Here is a 17,647-nt window from a genome sequence, read left to right as displayed (position 1 = left end):
AAAGGGTATTTGCAGTGCATTAAATGTTGCTAAAATTGGTACAAAATTTCCACTCTTTTTTTCTTTTTCCTGACAGTGTTAGAGATTGCTCCAGGGTCTTCATACAGAATCCCAGCTCTTTTTCTTTTTATTTATTTTGAGATGGGATACTTGTTAAGTGGCTAAATTGCTCAGGCTAAACTTGAACTTGCAGTCCGTTAGCTTCCGCCTCACAGAACGCTGGGGTTACAGGCATGAGCCACTGTGCTTGGCTAAAATTTATGCATGATTAACAAGACCTAGTCGCCTACCACCCGAAATGGAAAAGGGTAAGGTCGAATAGCTCAGAGAAGAGGAAGCCAAGAATAACCAATGAACCGGACTTGGCCTCATGAATAATCGGAGAGTAGAAATTAAGCCACTGAGAGACAGCATCTTTCACACCCTTTAGGTTGGATTCTCTGTGCCTTTGCTGCCTCCCTGTAGGGAGACCCCCACCCTTCACCTCGCCCTCCAGGTTAGAGCTGGGTGCAAAAGGGCTAGCCAGGAGCCCATCGCTCCTAGGGAACCCACCAATCCAGGGAGGCCTTGTTCCTCAGCCCCAATCAGCCAGGGTCTGATGTCAACTAGAGCCCGCCCACATTGTTTCAAGAGCCAATCCTAGGCAGTTGTCCTGCTGTCGGCTCCACCCTCCCAAGGAAAACCCATTACAGACTCTGGGCCACGCCCTCCCTCACCCAGAGGTAGTTTGACCAAGCCTGGTGCTTACCCCTGTGGCTCTGTGTACTGGAAATGTCAGTACAGGGGTGTTTCAATATCATTAACTGCTCTGCGGTGTCACCCATCACCTACGCAAATTGGAATCTTATAGGTACAATGGACACAGTGCAGAGATGGCCTTGTGGATTACCACAATAAACACTGGAGACAACCTAAGTGACCATTCTAGGAGAGCAATAAACGTATCTCAGGGTTCCTTAAAGGTTTACCAAAAAACCATATTGTAGAAGACCAAGCCATGAGTGACACGGCTGAGGAGAAACAGCAAGTCCCAAAATAAATGAATTGTGTTGCCAAGCTGGGAGGCTGAGGCATGAGGATCTTGAGTTCCAGTCCAGCCCGGGCCAGGCCCCACAGAGACTCAGTGAGGCCCTGTCTCAAAATGAAAAAAACAAAAAGAGTTGGGGATGGTGGCTCAGGTCAAAAGCCATGGATTTAATCCCCCGTATCAAAATAAATAAAAGAAATGCAATGTGTTTGTTTATATAGAATCTGAGGATGTTTATAAAATAATACTAGGGTATGGTCTACAAAGTACTCACATATACAAAACACGAAGAGAAGGAAGATTCTTCCTGTTAGGAATCTGCTTTCCCATGAGAGAGAGGGAGAAGATGAAATCAGGAAAAAGTTCCGAGGTTTCACCTCTATCTGTGATGTTTCATTTCCTCAAAACCAAAGAAATGTTTGGTCAAAATGTCATAAAATGTTAAGATTTGTTCAAATACTTGTAAATATTTTACATTATTTGTGAGTAGTAAATTATAGTAAATATTTTGCATTAGGATTTGTCAGTCTGGCTGTTAAGTATGTGGATGTTTACTATGCTATTTTTGATATTTTACTGTCTGTTCAAACTACGTCATTAAGAAAAAAGATGCTATCAAACTGCACAAGCGATTTCAAGATCACTCAAAAGGACAACCTGACAGCTCTGTCCCTATGACAACTAGGTCAGACTTTCTTCTCTGTCCCTTCAGTTGTACATTTTTAAATTCCTGATTTTCACAAAAGATTCAAATATTGACCAGAAATGGGCCTCATGGGCATCTTTAGCTGCAAAGGAGGCTGGGAAATCACATACTGTATCCGCCTTCCCAGCTGCATGATGGGAAGTTGGGCAAAGAAAAGGTGGGCTGGGGCGTGCCTGCCCCCCACAATCTCAGTTCTTCTGATGATCTCCAATAGCATTTAATGTGCTCCTTCATAGTCTGTATTTCCTGGAAATGGGAAGTTAAGTCTCATTACATTCAGGTTAAATATTTTGGGCCTGGTGTCACTTTCGTACTCCAGGGCAGCAAATAACAACCAGTGCTTCGTTTTACAAGTTTCACAACGAAGCAGGGGTGACAAGCGGCCGTGAGAAGCCGGCCCAGAATCCAGATCTGACTTCCTCCCCAAGGGGAGCCTGGGTGGCCTCGCATACTTCGAGCCTATGCACCTTGGATTTGCAGTAGGGTCAGGGTCTCTGTGTGTTTATCTTGGTTTGGTTTTGGAACTGTGTGGTAAGCAATTTCTCTTTCTCCGAGGTGATTTCCTTGGGGATCGATGAGTCATACAAGAAACCTCAACTCAGTAAAAAAAAAAAAAAAAAACCTCAAAAGAGGAGGAGATGATTTCTGAAGTCAAACACAGAAATGTTGGGAAAGGATTCCTCTTCCATGTCACTAGAACCTTTTATTTTATGGTGGAGGTTAAACCCCAGGTCTTCAAATTGATCTACCCCTCTTCTCCTTTTGGTAAATTTTGCGATAGGTTACTAAGTTGCCTGGTATGGGCTCAAACCTGTGATCCTCCTGCCTCAGCCTCCCAGAGTGCTGGGGTGACAGATGTGCACCACCATACCAGGGCTTTCAGTGGGATGCTGGGAACAAGGTGAGATGAGACAAAGATTCTGGCCCTGGGTCTCACCAGCCCGTGTCAGCGGCGTGGAGGCCGCCTGAGGGTGAAAGCACTTAGGGTCCTCTGAGGCCTCTGCACAGGTGTGGGCTTCTAGTGTGCTTGTCTGTGCAGAGACTGTGCGGTGATGCTGTGGCCTCTGGTGACGCCGTGGGACCAGAGACCATCTCCGCTGCCTCATCTGCTCACCCGGCCCTGTGCCGGAGCCATCCCTGCCCAGTCTGGCTGCCACCTGGAAAGCATCTTAAAAGGAAAATAGCATTAACCGCTCTGCGGTGTCACCCATCACCTGTGCAAATTGGAATCTTATAGGTACAATGGACACAGTGCAGAGATGGCCTTGTGGGTTACCACGTGGGTTACCAGCCTCTGCCCATGTCCCCAGGTCCCTGTATCTTCCCCAAGTCTGCCCAAGGTGGCCCTTACGCTTCTCACCAGCAAACGAGGCTTCAGCCATGACTCACCGGGTTACCCAACCAGTCCCCTGTGCCCAGCGTCTTCGGTGGCAGTGGCTGTATTAATTTATCCTCGGCTTGCTGTAACCTCGGCCTGGCCACCACCGTCCTCCTCCCTCATCCTCCGTGCTGGCCTTATCTCCAGTCCCAGGGCCTCCTGCCTGTGCCATGCGGAACCAGCTGTCCCATCCCGCCTTATCTCCAGGCTCTGGGGGTTCCAGTCCCTTGGACTTTACTACCTTCTGCTAATGACAGATGTACCAGCTGCCCGGCACTCACAGCCCTTATCTCCTACTTTACAGCCTCCTCGGAACACATGGCTAAGTGACTGTTTTCCAGGAGGCTCAGAGGATCCTGCAGGTCAGCCTTGCTTGTAAATAGCAGAGCGAGGAGTCAGCTTCAGATCTCCCCTTCCTCCTTTTGTAAACTTTTTGTTCTTCCGTGGCTCTAGAGGTCTAATCAGGAAGTGTGGAGCTACCTCCCCTGCCCATTTTTTTTTTTTTTTTTTTTGAGACGAGGTCTCGCTATGCAGTTCAGGGAGGACTTGAGCTCACTTTGTAGCCCAGGCTGGTCTTGAACTTGCAATAATCCTCCTGCCTCAGCCTCCCGAGTGCTAGGATTACAGGCATGAGCCACCACGCCCGGGGTTGCCCTTTAAATTTTTTATGTTGAGATGGATTCTCAGTAAGTAGGTCAGGTTGGTCTTGAACTTGCGATCCTCCTGCCTCACCTCCGGTGTAGCTAGTGCCTAACAGTCCTTGTGCAGTGCTTCCCTCCTCTGCCAGCCCCTGCTGGTTCCCATCCTGCAGCTCTGCAGAGGCTCCCCACCAGCCACACCCCTTGCCTCTTCACTCTCCGGACAGCAATCTCAGCCCGGCACAATTCAGTTCTTAGTTACAGATTGCTGTGCCCCGGCCTCTGGTTATTTCACTCCTGCCTGTCTGGTTTCCAAGAAGCTCGTGTCTGAGTTGGGAGTGGAATTTCTCTGGAGCAGGGGAGGTGCTCCATAGCTGAGGGCTCAGTCTGGTGATGCCCCCGGCCTCTTCCCCCAGCAGGATGCCTCAGATCTCGGCTCACATGGTGTGTGCATGGCACATACACATGCATACACACACACATGCGCGTGCGTCTAATCAAAAGCCACCTTTCAAAACCAGGTATATGCCCAAAACTACCCCAAACAGAAAACTACCCCCTAACTGCACCCTAGGCAGTGCCCCGCTTGTTGAATTCCAGTTTGGAACACGGTGTTGGTGGGCGCTTCCAGGATGAGGGATGCCACTATGTCACCTAGAGAGGGAGAGGCCGGCTGGGCTGGGAACTGGGTGTGGACTTGGTATTTCCAGTCTATGTCTGGTCCTGCTGCTAACGCTCTCCCGAGGGGGTGTGGGGAGGTACGGTCACCCACACCAGCACCTTGTTATGAAGTTTTGGGGCCTGGGAGGGGATCCTTTCTCCAAGGGAGGTGGGGTGGGCAGCCTGTAGGACTCATCTGGTCCCCATGTGCCACCTCCCTGCCAAAGCATCTACGGACCCAGGTCTCTGCCCCGACCCCCAAGCTGTTGATCCGGGGGACTAGATATCAACCCCTCAAGTTTCTCACTTCACAGTGGGGAGCAGAGCAGATGATATGAAGTCCCAGATCTTAGGAAGGATCTAGATTTCAGGTTGAGTTCTTCCTGGGAGTTGGAGGGTTTGGAGAGGGCACAGACCAGGCAGCAGCGGAAGGAGCAGGGGTACGGCCAGTGGCCCGGAGGCCACACTTCTCTTTATGGCTTTGCCCATCGGTCAATTCTAAGATGAGGATAAACAAGCAAATAAACAGAGGAATGCATGTGTAAGAACAAATAAAAATGACTATGTAGCATGTCACAGACACCACATAGCCTGGAGGGGTGCCGGGCTCGAGGGCTGTGGGCGCTGTGTGTCCCCTTGGAAAGCTGGAGCCAGAGAGCAGCCCAGCCTCTTGGAGGAGGGGACACAGTCCTGGGGAGCGGTGGCATATAACTGCCTCACCCAGCAGCAGCGAGGCAGGAGGGAGGTGCACACAGAGCCAGCGGCAGAGGTTTTGCAACTGCATGCCTGCAGCCTGTCGAGCTGGGCTGAGCAGTGCCCGCCGCTGTGGGCATGGCCCGCGTGGGAAGCCCTGAGCGCGCCCGGCCTCACCGTCAGCAGGGACTTGGCAGGCACAGGCCCCTCGGAGGTGTTCTTCACCTCGTCCCAGGCATCAGGCGGCTCTGCAGCCTTTGAGGCTGCTTTCCGGCGGAGCCTAACAGGCCCAGGCGGTGACGGAGCCACCCGTGGGTGCCCCAGCCGACTGGGGAGAGACGGCCTCATTCCAGCTCCGGGCTGGCAAGGCAGCCAGATCGAGTTCCCACGGGGCGCGGTGGGCCAGGCTGGGCCGGCAGGCGCTGACAAGTGGATCCTCCTCCCCGTGGGAGGCCGGAGGCTGAGGAGATGGAGGAGCAGGTGTTCAAGGGGGACCCGGACACCCCCCATTCCATCTCCTTCTCGGGCAGCGGATTCCTCTCCTACTACCAGGCTGGGGTGGTGGACGCCCTTCGAGACCTGGCCCCCCGCATGCTGGACACGGCTCATCGCTTTGCAGGGACCTCAGCAGGGGCGGTGATCGCAGCCCTGGTCCTCTGTGGGATCGAGATGGGTAAGATCTGGGCGGCTTTCGCCAAGCAAAGCCCCAGGAATATTGTGGGTGTGGTGGGGACAGAGCCAGGCCTGGGGGCTGGGAGGCCGAGCTGGGGCTGGGGGCTGGGGCAGCTGCATCCATGCCCTTGTCCCTCTGTGTCTATGCTGTGTGCTGTGGCCTGGGTTGACAGAGAGAGAGGGAGAGAAGGAGGCTCTGTGAAGTTACAGGCGACACAGTCACATGCACTGGGTGCTTCCTTTAAAATGCAAACAAGCTCAGGAGAAGCCAGGCAGGAAATCTGTATCAGCCTGGTGAGGGTGGACCTTTCGCCCGGTCCCTGCAGCTGCACTGGGAGGCCTGGCGGAAGGGGAGCCAGAGGGGGAGAAAACAGGGATGAGAATGGGGCAGAGTGTGGACGCCCTTGTGTCACCTCAGGTCGGGCCACAGTGCTGTCTGTCCCAGAGGGGGCAGCTTTGGCCACACGGCAACTCTCGAGCGGATGCCTCCCTGTGGACCCTGCCAGCCGGCTCCTTGGGGTGAGGCTGGGGCTTGGAGGTTTGCTCCTGACCGAGCTCCTGCTTGGCTCCAGGCAGGGATCCAGACCCCTTCATGGAGCAGAAATTCTAGAAAGATCTAGAAATTCTAGACAGATCACGAGGAAGCTCAGGGTCAGGAAGAAAGATCGGTGGACCGGGCAGAGCGGGGTAGGGGCAGAGAGAAGCAGGTGAAGGGTGCAGGAGGACACGAGTGCCTGGATTTGGGCTACGCCTGCATGGTAGAGTCAGGGGGATGTGTGAGGGCCAGCCGCCCCGTGTGGGGCACTGGTGGCGGGGACCTTACCCTAGTCCGACCGGAAGTCTGCATGCCGGGGCTTCTATGCTGGGTGGAAGTCTTTTTTTGCTGTTGCTGTTTTGGCTTCTTGTTTGTTTTGCTGTGTTCGTTTGAGACGAGGTTTTCCAGGCTGGCCTCAAACTCAGTCATCTTCCTGCCTCAGCCTCCAGAAAGTCAGAATTACAGATGTGCGCCACCACACCAAGCTCTGGAGGTCTCTCCACCCCTCCCTCTGACCTGGTGGATTGAAAGGGTGAACTCAGGACCTTTGCACTGAGCTCCTCCATCCCTAGCACTCCCTGCCCTTTGATTTTGAGACAGGGTCTCTAAGTCACCAAATTACCCAGGTGGGGCTGAATTTGATCCTCCTGATCTTCCTGCCTCAGCCTCCCAGAGTGCTGGGATGACAGATGTGAGCCACCGGGCCTGGCTATATAAATTACGTTCTAGAATGTCTGGGCAAGTCTGTCTGTGGTGCCTTCCCTCTCAGGCATTCAAAGACTTTCGGAATGGGTTCAGTTCATTCAGCTGGATAAACAGTGCCCAAGCCCGACTGGGCCGGACCCTGACGAGGCGGGCCGTGGAAGACCAGGTGTGCTGCTTGTGCTCACAGTGTATGTTCTGGGGGAGGCGGGAGGGCTGGGTCTCCGAATGTGTCCTGTGTTGCTCGATCCGGCTCTGTCACCTCCGCTGCTGTGTGATTTTCCAGCTCCTTGTAGCGGACCCTGTTCCGTGTTTGCCTGCGAGCTCATTCAGTCCTCACAGCAATGCTGAGCGAAAAACTGTTGTCATCCCCTCTGAACAGAGGAGGAAACTGAGTCACGGGACACTTGGGTAACTCGGTGATGGTCACGCAGATAGCCGTGGGTAAAGCTAGGACCGGGGTTCAGTCTGGCCAGAGCCTGCACTCCTGAGCTTTTCACCTCGCTATTCCCTGGCAGTGCAGACTCAGGGCAGGGGTGGCGGCTGTGTGGATAGTGAGGCGCAGGTCAGACGCCTCTCTGAGAAGGCAAAGCATGCAGACCAAGCAGGAGGGCAAGGGCCCGAGGACACTTGGGGACAGCTTTCTAAACTGAGGGAAAAGTGACTTAGGTAGAGCTCTAGCTTCAGTCAGCAGCAGAACAAAAACCAGGCCAGCAGTGGTGGCAAATAGTCCTGCAATCCCAGCAAACAGGAGGCTGAGGCAGGAGGATTGCCATGTGTTTGAGGCCAGCCTGAGCTACATAGCAAGACCCCGTCTCAACAGGGCAGAGCAGAGCAGAGCAGAGCAGAGCAGAACGAGGGCCACGATGGGGTGTGCTAGATTTCCACACCCGTGTTCCTCAGCGCACGGGCACACTGGGGTTCAGTGCACAAACTGTTAGCTTTGCTGAGTCCCTCTCCTGCGTGCTGGAGCCCTCTTAACCTCGGCAGCATGGGCGTGAGCCCTGTTTTCTTCTGGATGTCATCAATCCTGGGTGCTGTCGGACTGGACAGCTGCGGTTCAGTCCATCGCTGTGAAAGTCTCACCATAGTCAGCTCTGTGGTTTAATCTGCGTGTCCTGCTTGCGGGTGGGGCAAAGTGCTGGTTCACTGTGCGCCCGTTGCCCCCGGAGCTGTCTGCTTGCTCTCTGCCGGTCTTCTGCACTTGCACCCCGTTTTAACTTCTAGGTGGTCTTTGTGTATTTTGTAGCAAATCGTTGGTCCGGTACAGATGTTGCTTGTACCTCCCCCCACCCCCCCCTGACTCTGTGGCTTAGCTTTTTATTTTTTTCTGCTGGTTCTTGTCATTCTGAAAAATTTAAATTTCAAAAGCCGTTGGGGGCTGGGGATTTAGCTCAGCGGCATAAGCACCTGTCTTGCAAGCAGGGGGTCGTGAGTTTGATCCCCGGTACCGATAAAAAGTTAAAAAAAAAAAAAAATCGGTGGTGCAGGCCTGTAATCCCAGCACACGGGAGGCTGAGGCAAGAGGATTGCTGTGAGTTCAAGGCCACCCTGGGCTACAAAATGAGTTTCAAGCCAGCCTAAACTGTAGTGAAACCCTGTCTCAAAAGGACCAAACAATAATAATAATAATAATTTCATATAGTCACACATCTGTGTCTTTTCCATTTTTTGGTTTTAAATCTTTGTAACAATGGTTTCTTCTTTGCCTTTTAGATTTTTTTCAGGTTATTCTTTCATATGTAAATCAGCTAGCTAGAGTTTATATTTGGCTGACAGGTTGAGACCGAGATCCAATTTATCCATTATCTATCTCCATCAATATCCATCTGTAGTCTGTCTATCTTCGTCATCATCCTCTATCCATCCATCTATCTATAATCTATCATCTGCCTGTCTGTCTGTCTCTCTGTCCTCTGTCTATATTTTTCAGTACTGTTATGTGAACTACGTCTTAGTTCATTTTATTTTGAGACAGGATTTTAAGGAGGTCACCAGATCACCTCCGGTTGTGTGCATAAATAACCAGGTGATTGCATAGACCCAGAAGCCTGCCTCTTAATCCCCAGATGCCGGGGTGAGGGGCACCCGCCCTCTGGTCCCCTCCCTCTTCCATCCTTTCCTTCTTCCCTCAGCGCTGCTTAGCACACCCGGATCTCTCCCCCGGACCAGGTGTGACACCTTGGGAATCCGCTCTTGCCCTTTAGGGGTTCCCCGCCTACTGAAACTTGCAGGCAGCGCCCCCCCCCTCAATTCTACTGCTAGAAAGCTGGGCTCAGGTGTCGGAAAATCAAAAGGCACAGGTGGGGGCGTCACCTGTAATCCTGAAAGGCTGCTTGGAGGTGGCAGCCAAGCTAGCACTTGAGGCTGAATGGAAGCTGGATGGGCAGAGACAGGTAGCGTAGGAGCCCAGGCTTCTAAAAAGGGGCAGTGTGGCAACATGACTAAGCCACTCGGCACAGGCATGCCGTGGCCCTGGCATCTCCAGATTGATGGGCTAAGCCTGAACTAAGACAGACTTGTCTATTTTGTGACCTGGCATCCAACACAATCTAGGAGGATCATTGCCCAACTTTAGAATGCTTGCTATCACCCTGGCTGTGCCTGCCATATTCTCTTCTCGTTGTTACAAAGTGTCCATCAGAGTGGGGGTGAGGGGGTGGGGGGGTGCGCACCTGGGATCCTAGCACTCTGGAAGGCTGAGGCAGGAGGACGCAAGTTTGAACCCAACCCGGGCAACTTAGAGACTCAGTACCTCAAAATATTAGTAGACCCCAGAGATGTCTTGATGGGTGAGTGTTGTATTCCTGGATCAATAAGCACTTACTGATCAATAAGAAAATGATCTGGAAATAGAAAAAAATTGGTAAAGCCTTTTCAAACGTAACTAGAGAATTTCTAGAGAATGGATTAACCTGATTAAAACAAATGCTGGAAGATGCCTAGACGCCAGCCCGGGACCAGGGCATGCACCTAATGTTGCAGCGGTGAGCTCCTCTGCGATTCTGTGTGCCCTGGGCAGTTTGTGTTGGTCCTGATTGGGCAGCTCAGGGTGATGCCAGATGCTGATGAATTTTTATTTTAATTCTTCTGTACAGCATTTTTTTTTTTAATTTTTTTGAGACAGGGTCTCTCTATGCAGTTCAGGCTGGCCTCGAGCTCACTTTGTAGCCTAGACTGGTCTCGAACTGGAAATGATCTCCCTGCCTCAGCCTCCTGAGTGCTGGGATTACAGGTGTGAGCCACCATGCCTGGCTCTGTACAGCGTGTCGATTCAAATTCAAGACGAAATACAATGCAGGACTGAGGCTCCACTGGTGGGGGACATTTTGTGATTTTTTTAAAACTCAGAATTGCTGTAGGCACAAGCTACTGGCATTTTGGTTGGGCAGAGGTCTCAGTTCCACACCGACCCCAGACCAAGACTGTGGACCCAGGTCCGGCCAGGGCTCTGGTCTGTGACTGTCCCTGTCACCATGAGAGTGTGCATTTCTGTCTCTTGGCTCACACTGGCTTGTGGTTTCCTACTCATTTCTTCCATATCTTTCTTGTGCATTCAACCATAAGCACAATTTTGTTTTACAATTTATTGTGGACTTTGTGTTGCTAATGTTGTCCTGGAAGCTAGAGAGATTACATGTAATCCAGCCACCACATTGCCAGAGCTGGAAATCTCCCCATTCATTGTCCTTTAAGATATGAAGAGATATCGCATTTGCTCCTGTTGCTGGGCGTGTGCTTGTGTGCATGTGTGTGTATTTGTGCGCAGGTACATGTGCCCAAAAGTTGCTTGGATTTCAATCCCAGTTGTTGGGTAAACTTTCAGAATCAAAATGTTTTCATTAAAACTAAGCGTGATGCTGCGTGCCTGTAATCCCAGCACTCAGGAGGCTGAGGCAGGAGGATTCCCAAGAGTTCGAGGCCAGCCTGAGCTACATGGTGAGAGCCTGTCTCATAAACAAAACAACCACAGAAGCTATCTTCATTAAAAGCCATTCTCAGAGTTATTTACCTGCCTGAGAAAGCAGGTATTTATGTGAAAAGGTGTTCTGTTCAGGTTCACAGCCTACCATCCTGCTAATAATAGCTTTTTACCAGGCACTTGGATTCCCAAGCACTGAGCAGGTGCCAGGTGCCCTGCTAAAGTGTTACACACATCGTTTATGTTAATTCCCTAGCCACCTTATTAAGTAGACACTGTATTTATAATCATTTTACAAATGAGAACACAGGGATTCAGAGAGATTCAATCTTTTTCCCAACAGAGCCAACACTGGCATTTCTCTGAATTTCTAAGGTCTCCATCCTTCTTTGTTATGATTGCAGAAGTCACCTTTGGAGCTACCTGACAGCTCCAAAACTCCACAGGTCAAGCAGTTGTTTACTTGCTATAAAATGGTGCAAAAGTGATGTCCCGTGTGGTTATAACTCCCTGTACCATGCTGGCTCCAACTGTATCCAAACAAATGAGACAGACTTATTTTCCCCAAACAATCCTTTGCACCTCACACAGCAGAACATTAAAGGAAGAACCTGGCCGAGCTCGGCAGCTGCTGGCTGGCTGCCTGGCAGGAGACCCAGAGCTCAGAAGCTCTGCCCTGAGGTTCCAGGTACCCCGAGCCCTTCCAGGTACCCTGAGCCCCTTAGGAGCAGGTGTTCTGTGCCTAGCGGTCTTGCGTTTTGTAATAATAACGTTTTTATTTTGAAGTAAATGTTAGATTTCTAGAAAAATTGAGTGGGACTGATGGATCTGGATATGCTTCACCTGTGTCCTGGAGCGCTCTTGTGGGGTGTTGCTATTAACCGACTACAGACTGTGTTGGAATCGCACCAGTTTCTTACTGACTGACACCTTTTCCTGTCCCAGGATCCCACACTGCATTTAGGTTGGATCCGTTTCTAAACCAGCCTTCCCAGAGAGTATTAAAATAGTGCAGTTTCCTTTGTTCATTTTGGGATCAAATTCAGGAAAGAGAGTTAAGTTTCCTTTCCAGTTCTGGGGGCAAAACAGGCAGACGTATGCTAAAGCAACATGAGGATGAGACGCTGACCTAGGGATCCTGAGGGTGACTCCGTGCTGCCCTCACAGCCTAGCACAGGGTCTCCCACCCATCCACACAGGGACAAGGGTTAGAAGCAAGCTTGATGGAGCTCTGTGACTGACTTACTGACATCTGGTCAAGGCCAAGGTCCCCAAAGAATCCTATTTTCCTGAGCCTGCAGGAAAGATTCCCATCAGCCCTGTGGAGTAGAGCATGCTCTTTGATCTCCTGCATTTCATTCGTTCATTCTTTTTCCTTCTTCATCATTTGTTTGTTTAGCAAGCACTTAGGGAGCTCCTGCATGTGTGGGGGCTGAATTAAGCGCTGGGGCAGAACGGAAACCTCCATGGCTACTCTGTCATTCTTGGATTCCTCCAGTATGTCTGGCACCGAGCTGGGCGGTAATGAGGGAAAAAGGTGTCCCTGCTGTAGGAATGCAGCTGGCCAGTGAGGACAGGCAGCTGGACAGCCTGCGATCCTAAGCACCAGAGCTGACCTCTGGGGAAGGAGGGAGCTGAGACCAGGGCGATCAAGAAGGCTTTTCGGGGAAAGCAGATCTGAAACTGGCGAGAGGCTAAGGTCAGAAGTGATGGGGAAAAGGCAGAGTGGCTGGGTGGGGAGGGTAAGGCAGGCCTTCCTACGAAGGATTTATGGATTGGAAGGGGCCTTGGGTTTGGGGAGCCCAACTGGGTGTGGTAGCACACACCTATAATCTCAGATCTGTGTGAGGCTGAGGCAGGAGGATTAAAAATTTGAGCCTAGTCTGGGTGACTGGACTCAAAATTTTAAAATAATAACAATAATTTTTAAATGGGTCTGGGGATATAGTTTAGTTCAAAGGCCCTGGGTTCAATTTCCAGTAAGCTCCCACCTCCACACACACAAAGAAAAAGGTCCAATTTCTGTCTTGTTGCTCTAGGCTGAGATTTCTGAGCCTGGGAGGTGGGGTGGGGTGAGTGTCCACCTGAAGAGGAGGAGGGTGGAGCCCCAAGAGCCTCCGTGAGCCATCTGGTCCAACCCGTCACCTCATAGTGGGAACTGAAGCAGCCAGTGGTGACAGGACTGATGCTGGCTTGGGACCCTTGGGCCCCAAAACCGGGAAAAGAGCCTTGAAGATCATGACTGAGTGGGGGGGAGCTGCAGGGGTGCCCCATGAGTCTCCCCAGTGAGGAGATGCCCAGCAACAACCTCCTCTCTGCAGAGCTATGGTCATGCATGCGGAGTGAAGGACCCTCCAGCCAGGTCCACAGAGGAGGGCCACAGCCCTGAGGACACTATGCATTTCCAGAGAACTTTCTAGAGCCTCCCTTCTCTGCCTGCTTCCCTTGGTGATCAGCAAGGAGATCAGGCAGGGAGAGTCTCCCTGCGTTCTGAGGGAGGGGGACGGGGTGTGGTGTGGCCCTGGGTTCTGGACCCAGGAGCAGAGAAGCAATCTGGGGACCCTGGCTAGAAGCCCAGGTGATGAACGGGAGGCGCTTCCGTTCCCATGGCAACGTGCTGTAAGAGGATTGGAGCTTTCAGACGGGGTTCTTGAATAGACTCCTGGGAAAGGTCTGCAAGAAGGATTTTTACCTGTAAAATAGTGTGGCGTTTGTTTTGTTTTGCTGTAAGTAAGTGCTAAATAGGTCAGCGTTGTTTTGCTTTGGGCCAAAGCTTATAATACATTCGGAGCAGAGCAGGAAAATGTGAGTTTTCACACACATTTAAATTCTGCTTCTGTTAACAGGGACAGTGTGAGGTTGGGTACATCCATCCTGTGCCCATCATCCATCCATCCTATGTCCATCCATCCACCCATCCATCATATGTCCATCTATTTATCCCATGTCCATCCATCCATCCTATGTCCATCCATCTATCCTATGTCCATCCATCCAGCCTATGTTCATCCACCTATCCGCCCCACGTCCATCCATCTGTCCCCTGTCCATCCACCCATTCCATGTCCATCCATCCATCCTATGTCCATCTATCCATCTCATGTCCACCCATCTATCCTATGTCCATCCATCTATGTATCCAAGGTCCATCCATCCTGTGTCCATTGCCCATTTATCCCGTGTCCATTCATCCAGTATTTGTTGAGCCTAATCTTTATCCTAGGTGAGACTTTCCACCTGCAAAATGAGAGAAATCATCTGGACTAGAGTTCTTGACCAAAGCTCTTAGAATTCCCAGTTTCTGGGAGGTGGGCAGAGGGGCTCCCCTGAAGGCAGGGGACAGGCTGATGGGACAGGGTCTAAGATCACACCTGGTTTCTTGAACCCAGAAAGCCATGTGTTTAGCTGTTTCATTTGCTACATTTCTATTTTAGGTTTGTTGTTAACAAAACCCTGACTGAACATCAGCTGCCCTAAAGGTCTCTTCAGATGGTGTCAGTCAAAATGTTTTTAATCATCTCGCCTGCAGTGTGAGGTACAGAAATAAAATGGTGACAAAACCACGGTCACTGCCCTGCAGGGGCTAGCTGTTGCCTGGAGGATAAACAGATTAGAGGTGGGAAAGCCTGCTCCACGGTTGTTAAAACAACAATAATCATTATCCTTGTGGAGTCTGGTAGACCCCCAGGGAAATACAGCCGAGAATTCAGCCTGCAGTTTGAGGCCAGACAGGAGCAGCGGACTCTCAGGTCCTTCCCGCAGAGATCGGGAGCCCAGGGGGTTTTCCTGTGCTCATGATGCCTCCCCAGGGGCCGAGGCGCCAGGCTTCCCCTGCACCCAGGGCGCCCGCACATTGCTCAGGGCAGGGGCTGCCTGCGTTTGCCTTACGGTGATTGGTTGGGCTGGAGACTGTTGCTAGGATACCGATCCACAGAGCCTGCAGCCTTATCCTCCACCTCGTCCCATCCCGCACCGCAGACCTAATTCAGGCACTCTGGGAACGGGATCCTGGCAGCTTAAATCTCAGCTTCCAAGGGCCCCATTGCCAGGATGTTTTCCAACTTAGCAGGAGATAACATAGAGGCTGGAAGAGAAGGCCTGCGTTTTTACCTTCTGGGTCATTCTGAATAGAGGCTTCTCTCTCTGGGCCTCAGTGTCCCTCTTTGGTTTCTGTCATTGATTTATTTATTCATGACTCACGCACGCGCTCCCGTGTATCCAAGGCAGGCCTCCCTGTGCTCTAGGCGCGATACGGAGTGCTAGGGACAAAAGGATTAACAAGACACCCAGCATCCCTGCGAGAGGGACAGTCATCAACTCATACATAATACACAGACTGCCCCTCTTTTCTCCTCCAATGAGTTTTCTAGCATCCTTCACCCCTGCTTTCTAAGCCTTAGGGTCTCCCGGGGTTGACGAGGGAGGATAGTATGCTGTCAAATATGCCCCCACTACTGTGAAATGGGGTGCTCCTCCCTGCTCCAGGGATCATCACCCCTCCTCCTGAGAGAAACATCTGCAGCTGCATTCTCTATCCCACAGGAATCACCAGCACTAGAATCAAGCCTTACTGTGGGCATGTAGTTTAAAAAGTCAAAAACGTAGAGCCCTTTGGAATTCCACTGTCACAGGTGGAGGGACTGAGGGGGAGGAGCTACTGAACTGACCAGCGGTAACCCAGACAATACGTGGTGATGTTTTCCCAAGCAGCGGAAAAGAACGAACAGTCCCGAGTGGTTTGGAGCGACGGCTTCAAGTAACTGTCAAAACCTCCTCGTCCTAGATCAAAATGCCTTATCTGTCTGCTGAAGTTCTTGCATGATGCAACCTACTGAGCTGAGGACACAAATGAACAGGGGTCATTCTCTTGCTGGTCCACCCGCTGCGGTGATGTGGCCTCCAACACTGCGCTTTTACCAAAGGTCACAGGAGGCTCCGTGAGCAGAGGGGCGCTGGCCTACAGGGACGGTTTCGGAAGGGATCTGTACAGGCAGCGTCTGGCGACAGGGTGTCAAGAAGGACAGGGAGGACCACGCGGTGCTGGCCTCAGAGAATCTCTTCTGTGGCTGGGGTGGGACCTGCTGATTAGATTCCTGACCTGGAGCCACCTCGCTGGGATCAGGGTGGCACCCTGTGTCCCGGGGCCAGCGGCCCACACTGTAGGAGACCTTGGAATGAGAGATGGTGCAGCGGAGTACCCAGAAGGGTCCAGAAGTAGGTGAGTGTGTCCGCCTCCTGGCCCTGACGCTGACACTCATGGAGATTTGTTTTGACCCCTTGGCTGAGAAAAGAGGGCCGGAAAGGAGAGAACAGGAAAGAGAGGCAGACAGGCAGGCAGGCAGACTGAAGACAGACAGACAGACACACACACACAACAGAAGCAAGAAGAGGCCGAGACAGAAGCATCCTTCGGTTTGCGGTTCCAGGAACCAATGAGAAAGAATTTTAAACCAAGGACCAGATGGGGAGAAATCACACAGCCCGCCCCACCCAGCCTGGCCACAGGACTGCAGAGGGGATGTGGATGACGCCCAGAGAGCCCTGTGCAAGTTCACTCCGTTCCACTGTCCCGGCCCCTCCTCTGTCCCCCATCCTCCCCAGGGACAGTAAGAATTAGAGGTTTTAAATACCTCTGACCCGGCATTCCCAGTCCGAGGAATTTATTCTAGACGAAGTAATTAAGGTCATAGGCAGGACTGAGGAAAGCAGGCAAGCAAACAGCCACAACAAAAGAAATAAACTAATTTAGGCAAACCCGACTGGGGACCTTCTCCATAAGTAACGATATAGGGGCTGGGGAGTTAGCTCAGTGGCATAAGCACCTGCCTGCAAGCAGGCGGTCGTGAGTTCAATCCCCGATTGAAAAAAAAAAGTGACAACATAAGTAACGATATAACCGCACAACAGCTTCTCTGGCTTCTTTTAAAATTACATTATGGCGGGCATGGTGGCTCATTCCTGCAATCCCAGCACTCGGGAGGCTGAGGCAGGAGGATTGTTGCGAGTTCAAGACCAGCCTGGGTTACACAATGAGCTCAAGGCCAGCCTGAACTGCACAGGAGACCCTGTCTCAAAAAGACAAAAAAAAAAAAAGACATTATGAATACATATTGGTTTTTGGTGAGAGAAGGCACAATAGGCCCACAAAGAAGCGCAGTTGATGTGGGTAGTGTGAGTCCCTGTACATAAGAACAAAGATAACAGAATGGACGTCTAAGAAGTCAGAGCTGACCTCTGCAAGAGGAATTCCAAGACACGGCTTTCCTTTTCACTTGTCTTCACTGTTAAAAACTATTTTTATCTACAAAGAGTATACGTGCTTTGTGTGACAAGAACAAATTTCCTCCCACCATCCCGATGGTGTCTGCATGGGATCAGGCGGTGTAGACACGGAGTCCGGAGTCTGGCTCGCTGCGAAGCCGCAGGGGAAGGTCATTGACCTTTGCAGGGCTGCGGGCTGCTCATTAAGGATTCCAGAAAGAACGAGTCCCCATTCTGGCTCCTCTCCCTGTGCCGACCGGTCCTACAAGTCAGACCTCTACGACCCAATACCCCGGTATGCAAGCACCCGGCTGATTCATAACCTGCTCCAGAGCTGCCTGCTGCTCTCCTGGAGTGAGATGCTGCCTGTACTGGCCTGGGCAGGGCCCTAACACCGCAGGGCCTCCCCTCCCGGGTGCCTCTCCTGAAGAGGGTGACAGCTGAGATGGTCCC

At 51.6% G+C, this 17,647-nt stretch overlaps 1 protein-coding gene across 6 annotated transcripts in view; it reads left to right on the top strand.

Annotated features, from left to right (window-relative positions):
• Window positions 1–5,120: 5,120 nt before the first annotated feature.
• Pnpla1 (patatin like phospholipase domain containing 1) overlaps window positions 5,121–17,647 on the top strand; it is a 35,472-nt gene continuing 22,945 nt past the window's right edge. For 4 of the 6 annotated variants that reach the window (XM_063238984.1, XM_003473684.5, XM_063238983.1 and 1 more), the window contains exon 1: window positions 5,122–5,775. In XM_063238984.1, coding sequence (XP_063095054.1) covers window positions 5,571–5,775 — 205 coding nt within the window. In that variant the 5' untranslated portion in view covers window positions 5,122–5,570. Of the gene's footprint in view, window positions 5,776–17,647 lie in introns of all 6 variants that reach the window. The other 2 variants (XM_063238982.1, XM_063238985.1) reach the window with 2 other exon arrangements.

The sequence above is a fragment of the Cavia porcellus genome, unplaced genomic scaffold (genome assembly GCF_034190915.1).
Source record: "Cavia porcellus strain 051 isolate PalLab524CR breed Dunkin Hartley unplaced genomic scaffold, mCavPor4.1 scaffold_28, whole genome shotgun sequence".
Classification (NCBI taxonomy): Eukaryota; Metazoa; Chordata; class Mammalia; order Rodentia; family Caviidae; genus Cavia; species Cavia porcellus.
The sequence above is the reverse complement of the archived record's forward strand: the minus strand, read 5'-3'. Positions and strand labels throughout refer to the sequence as shown.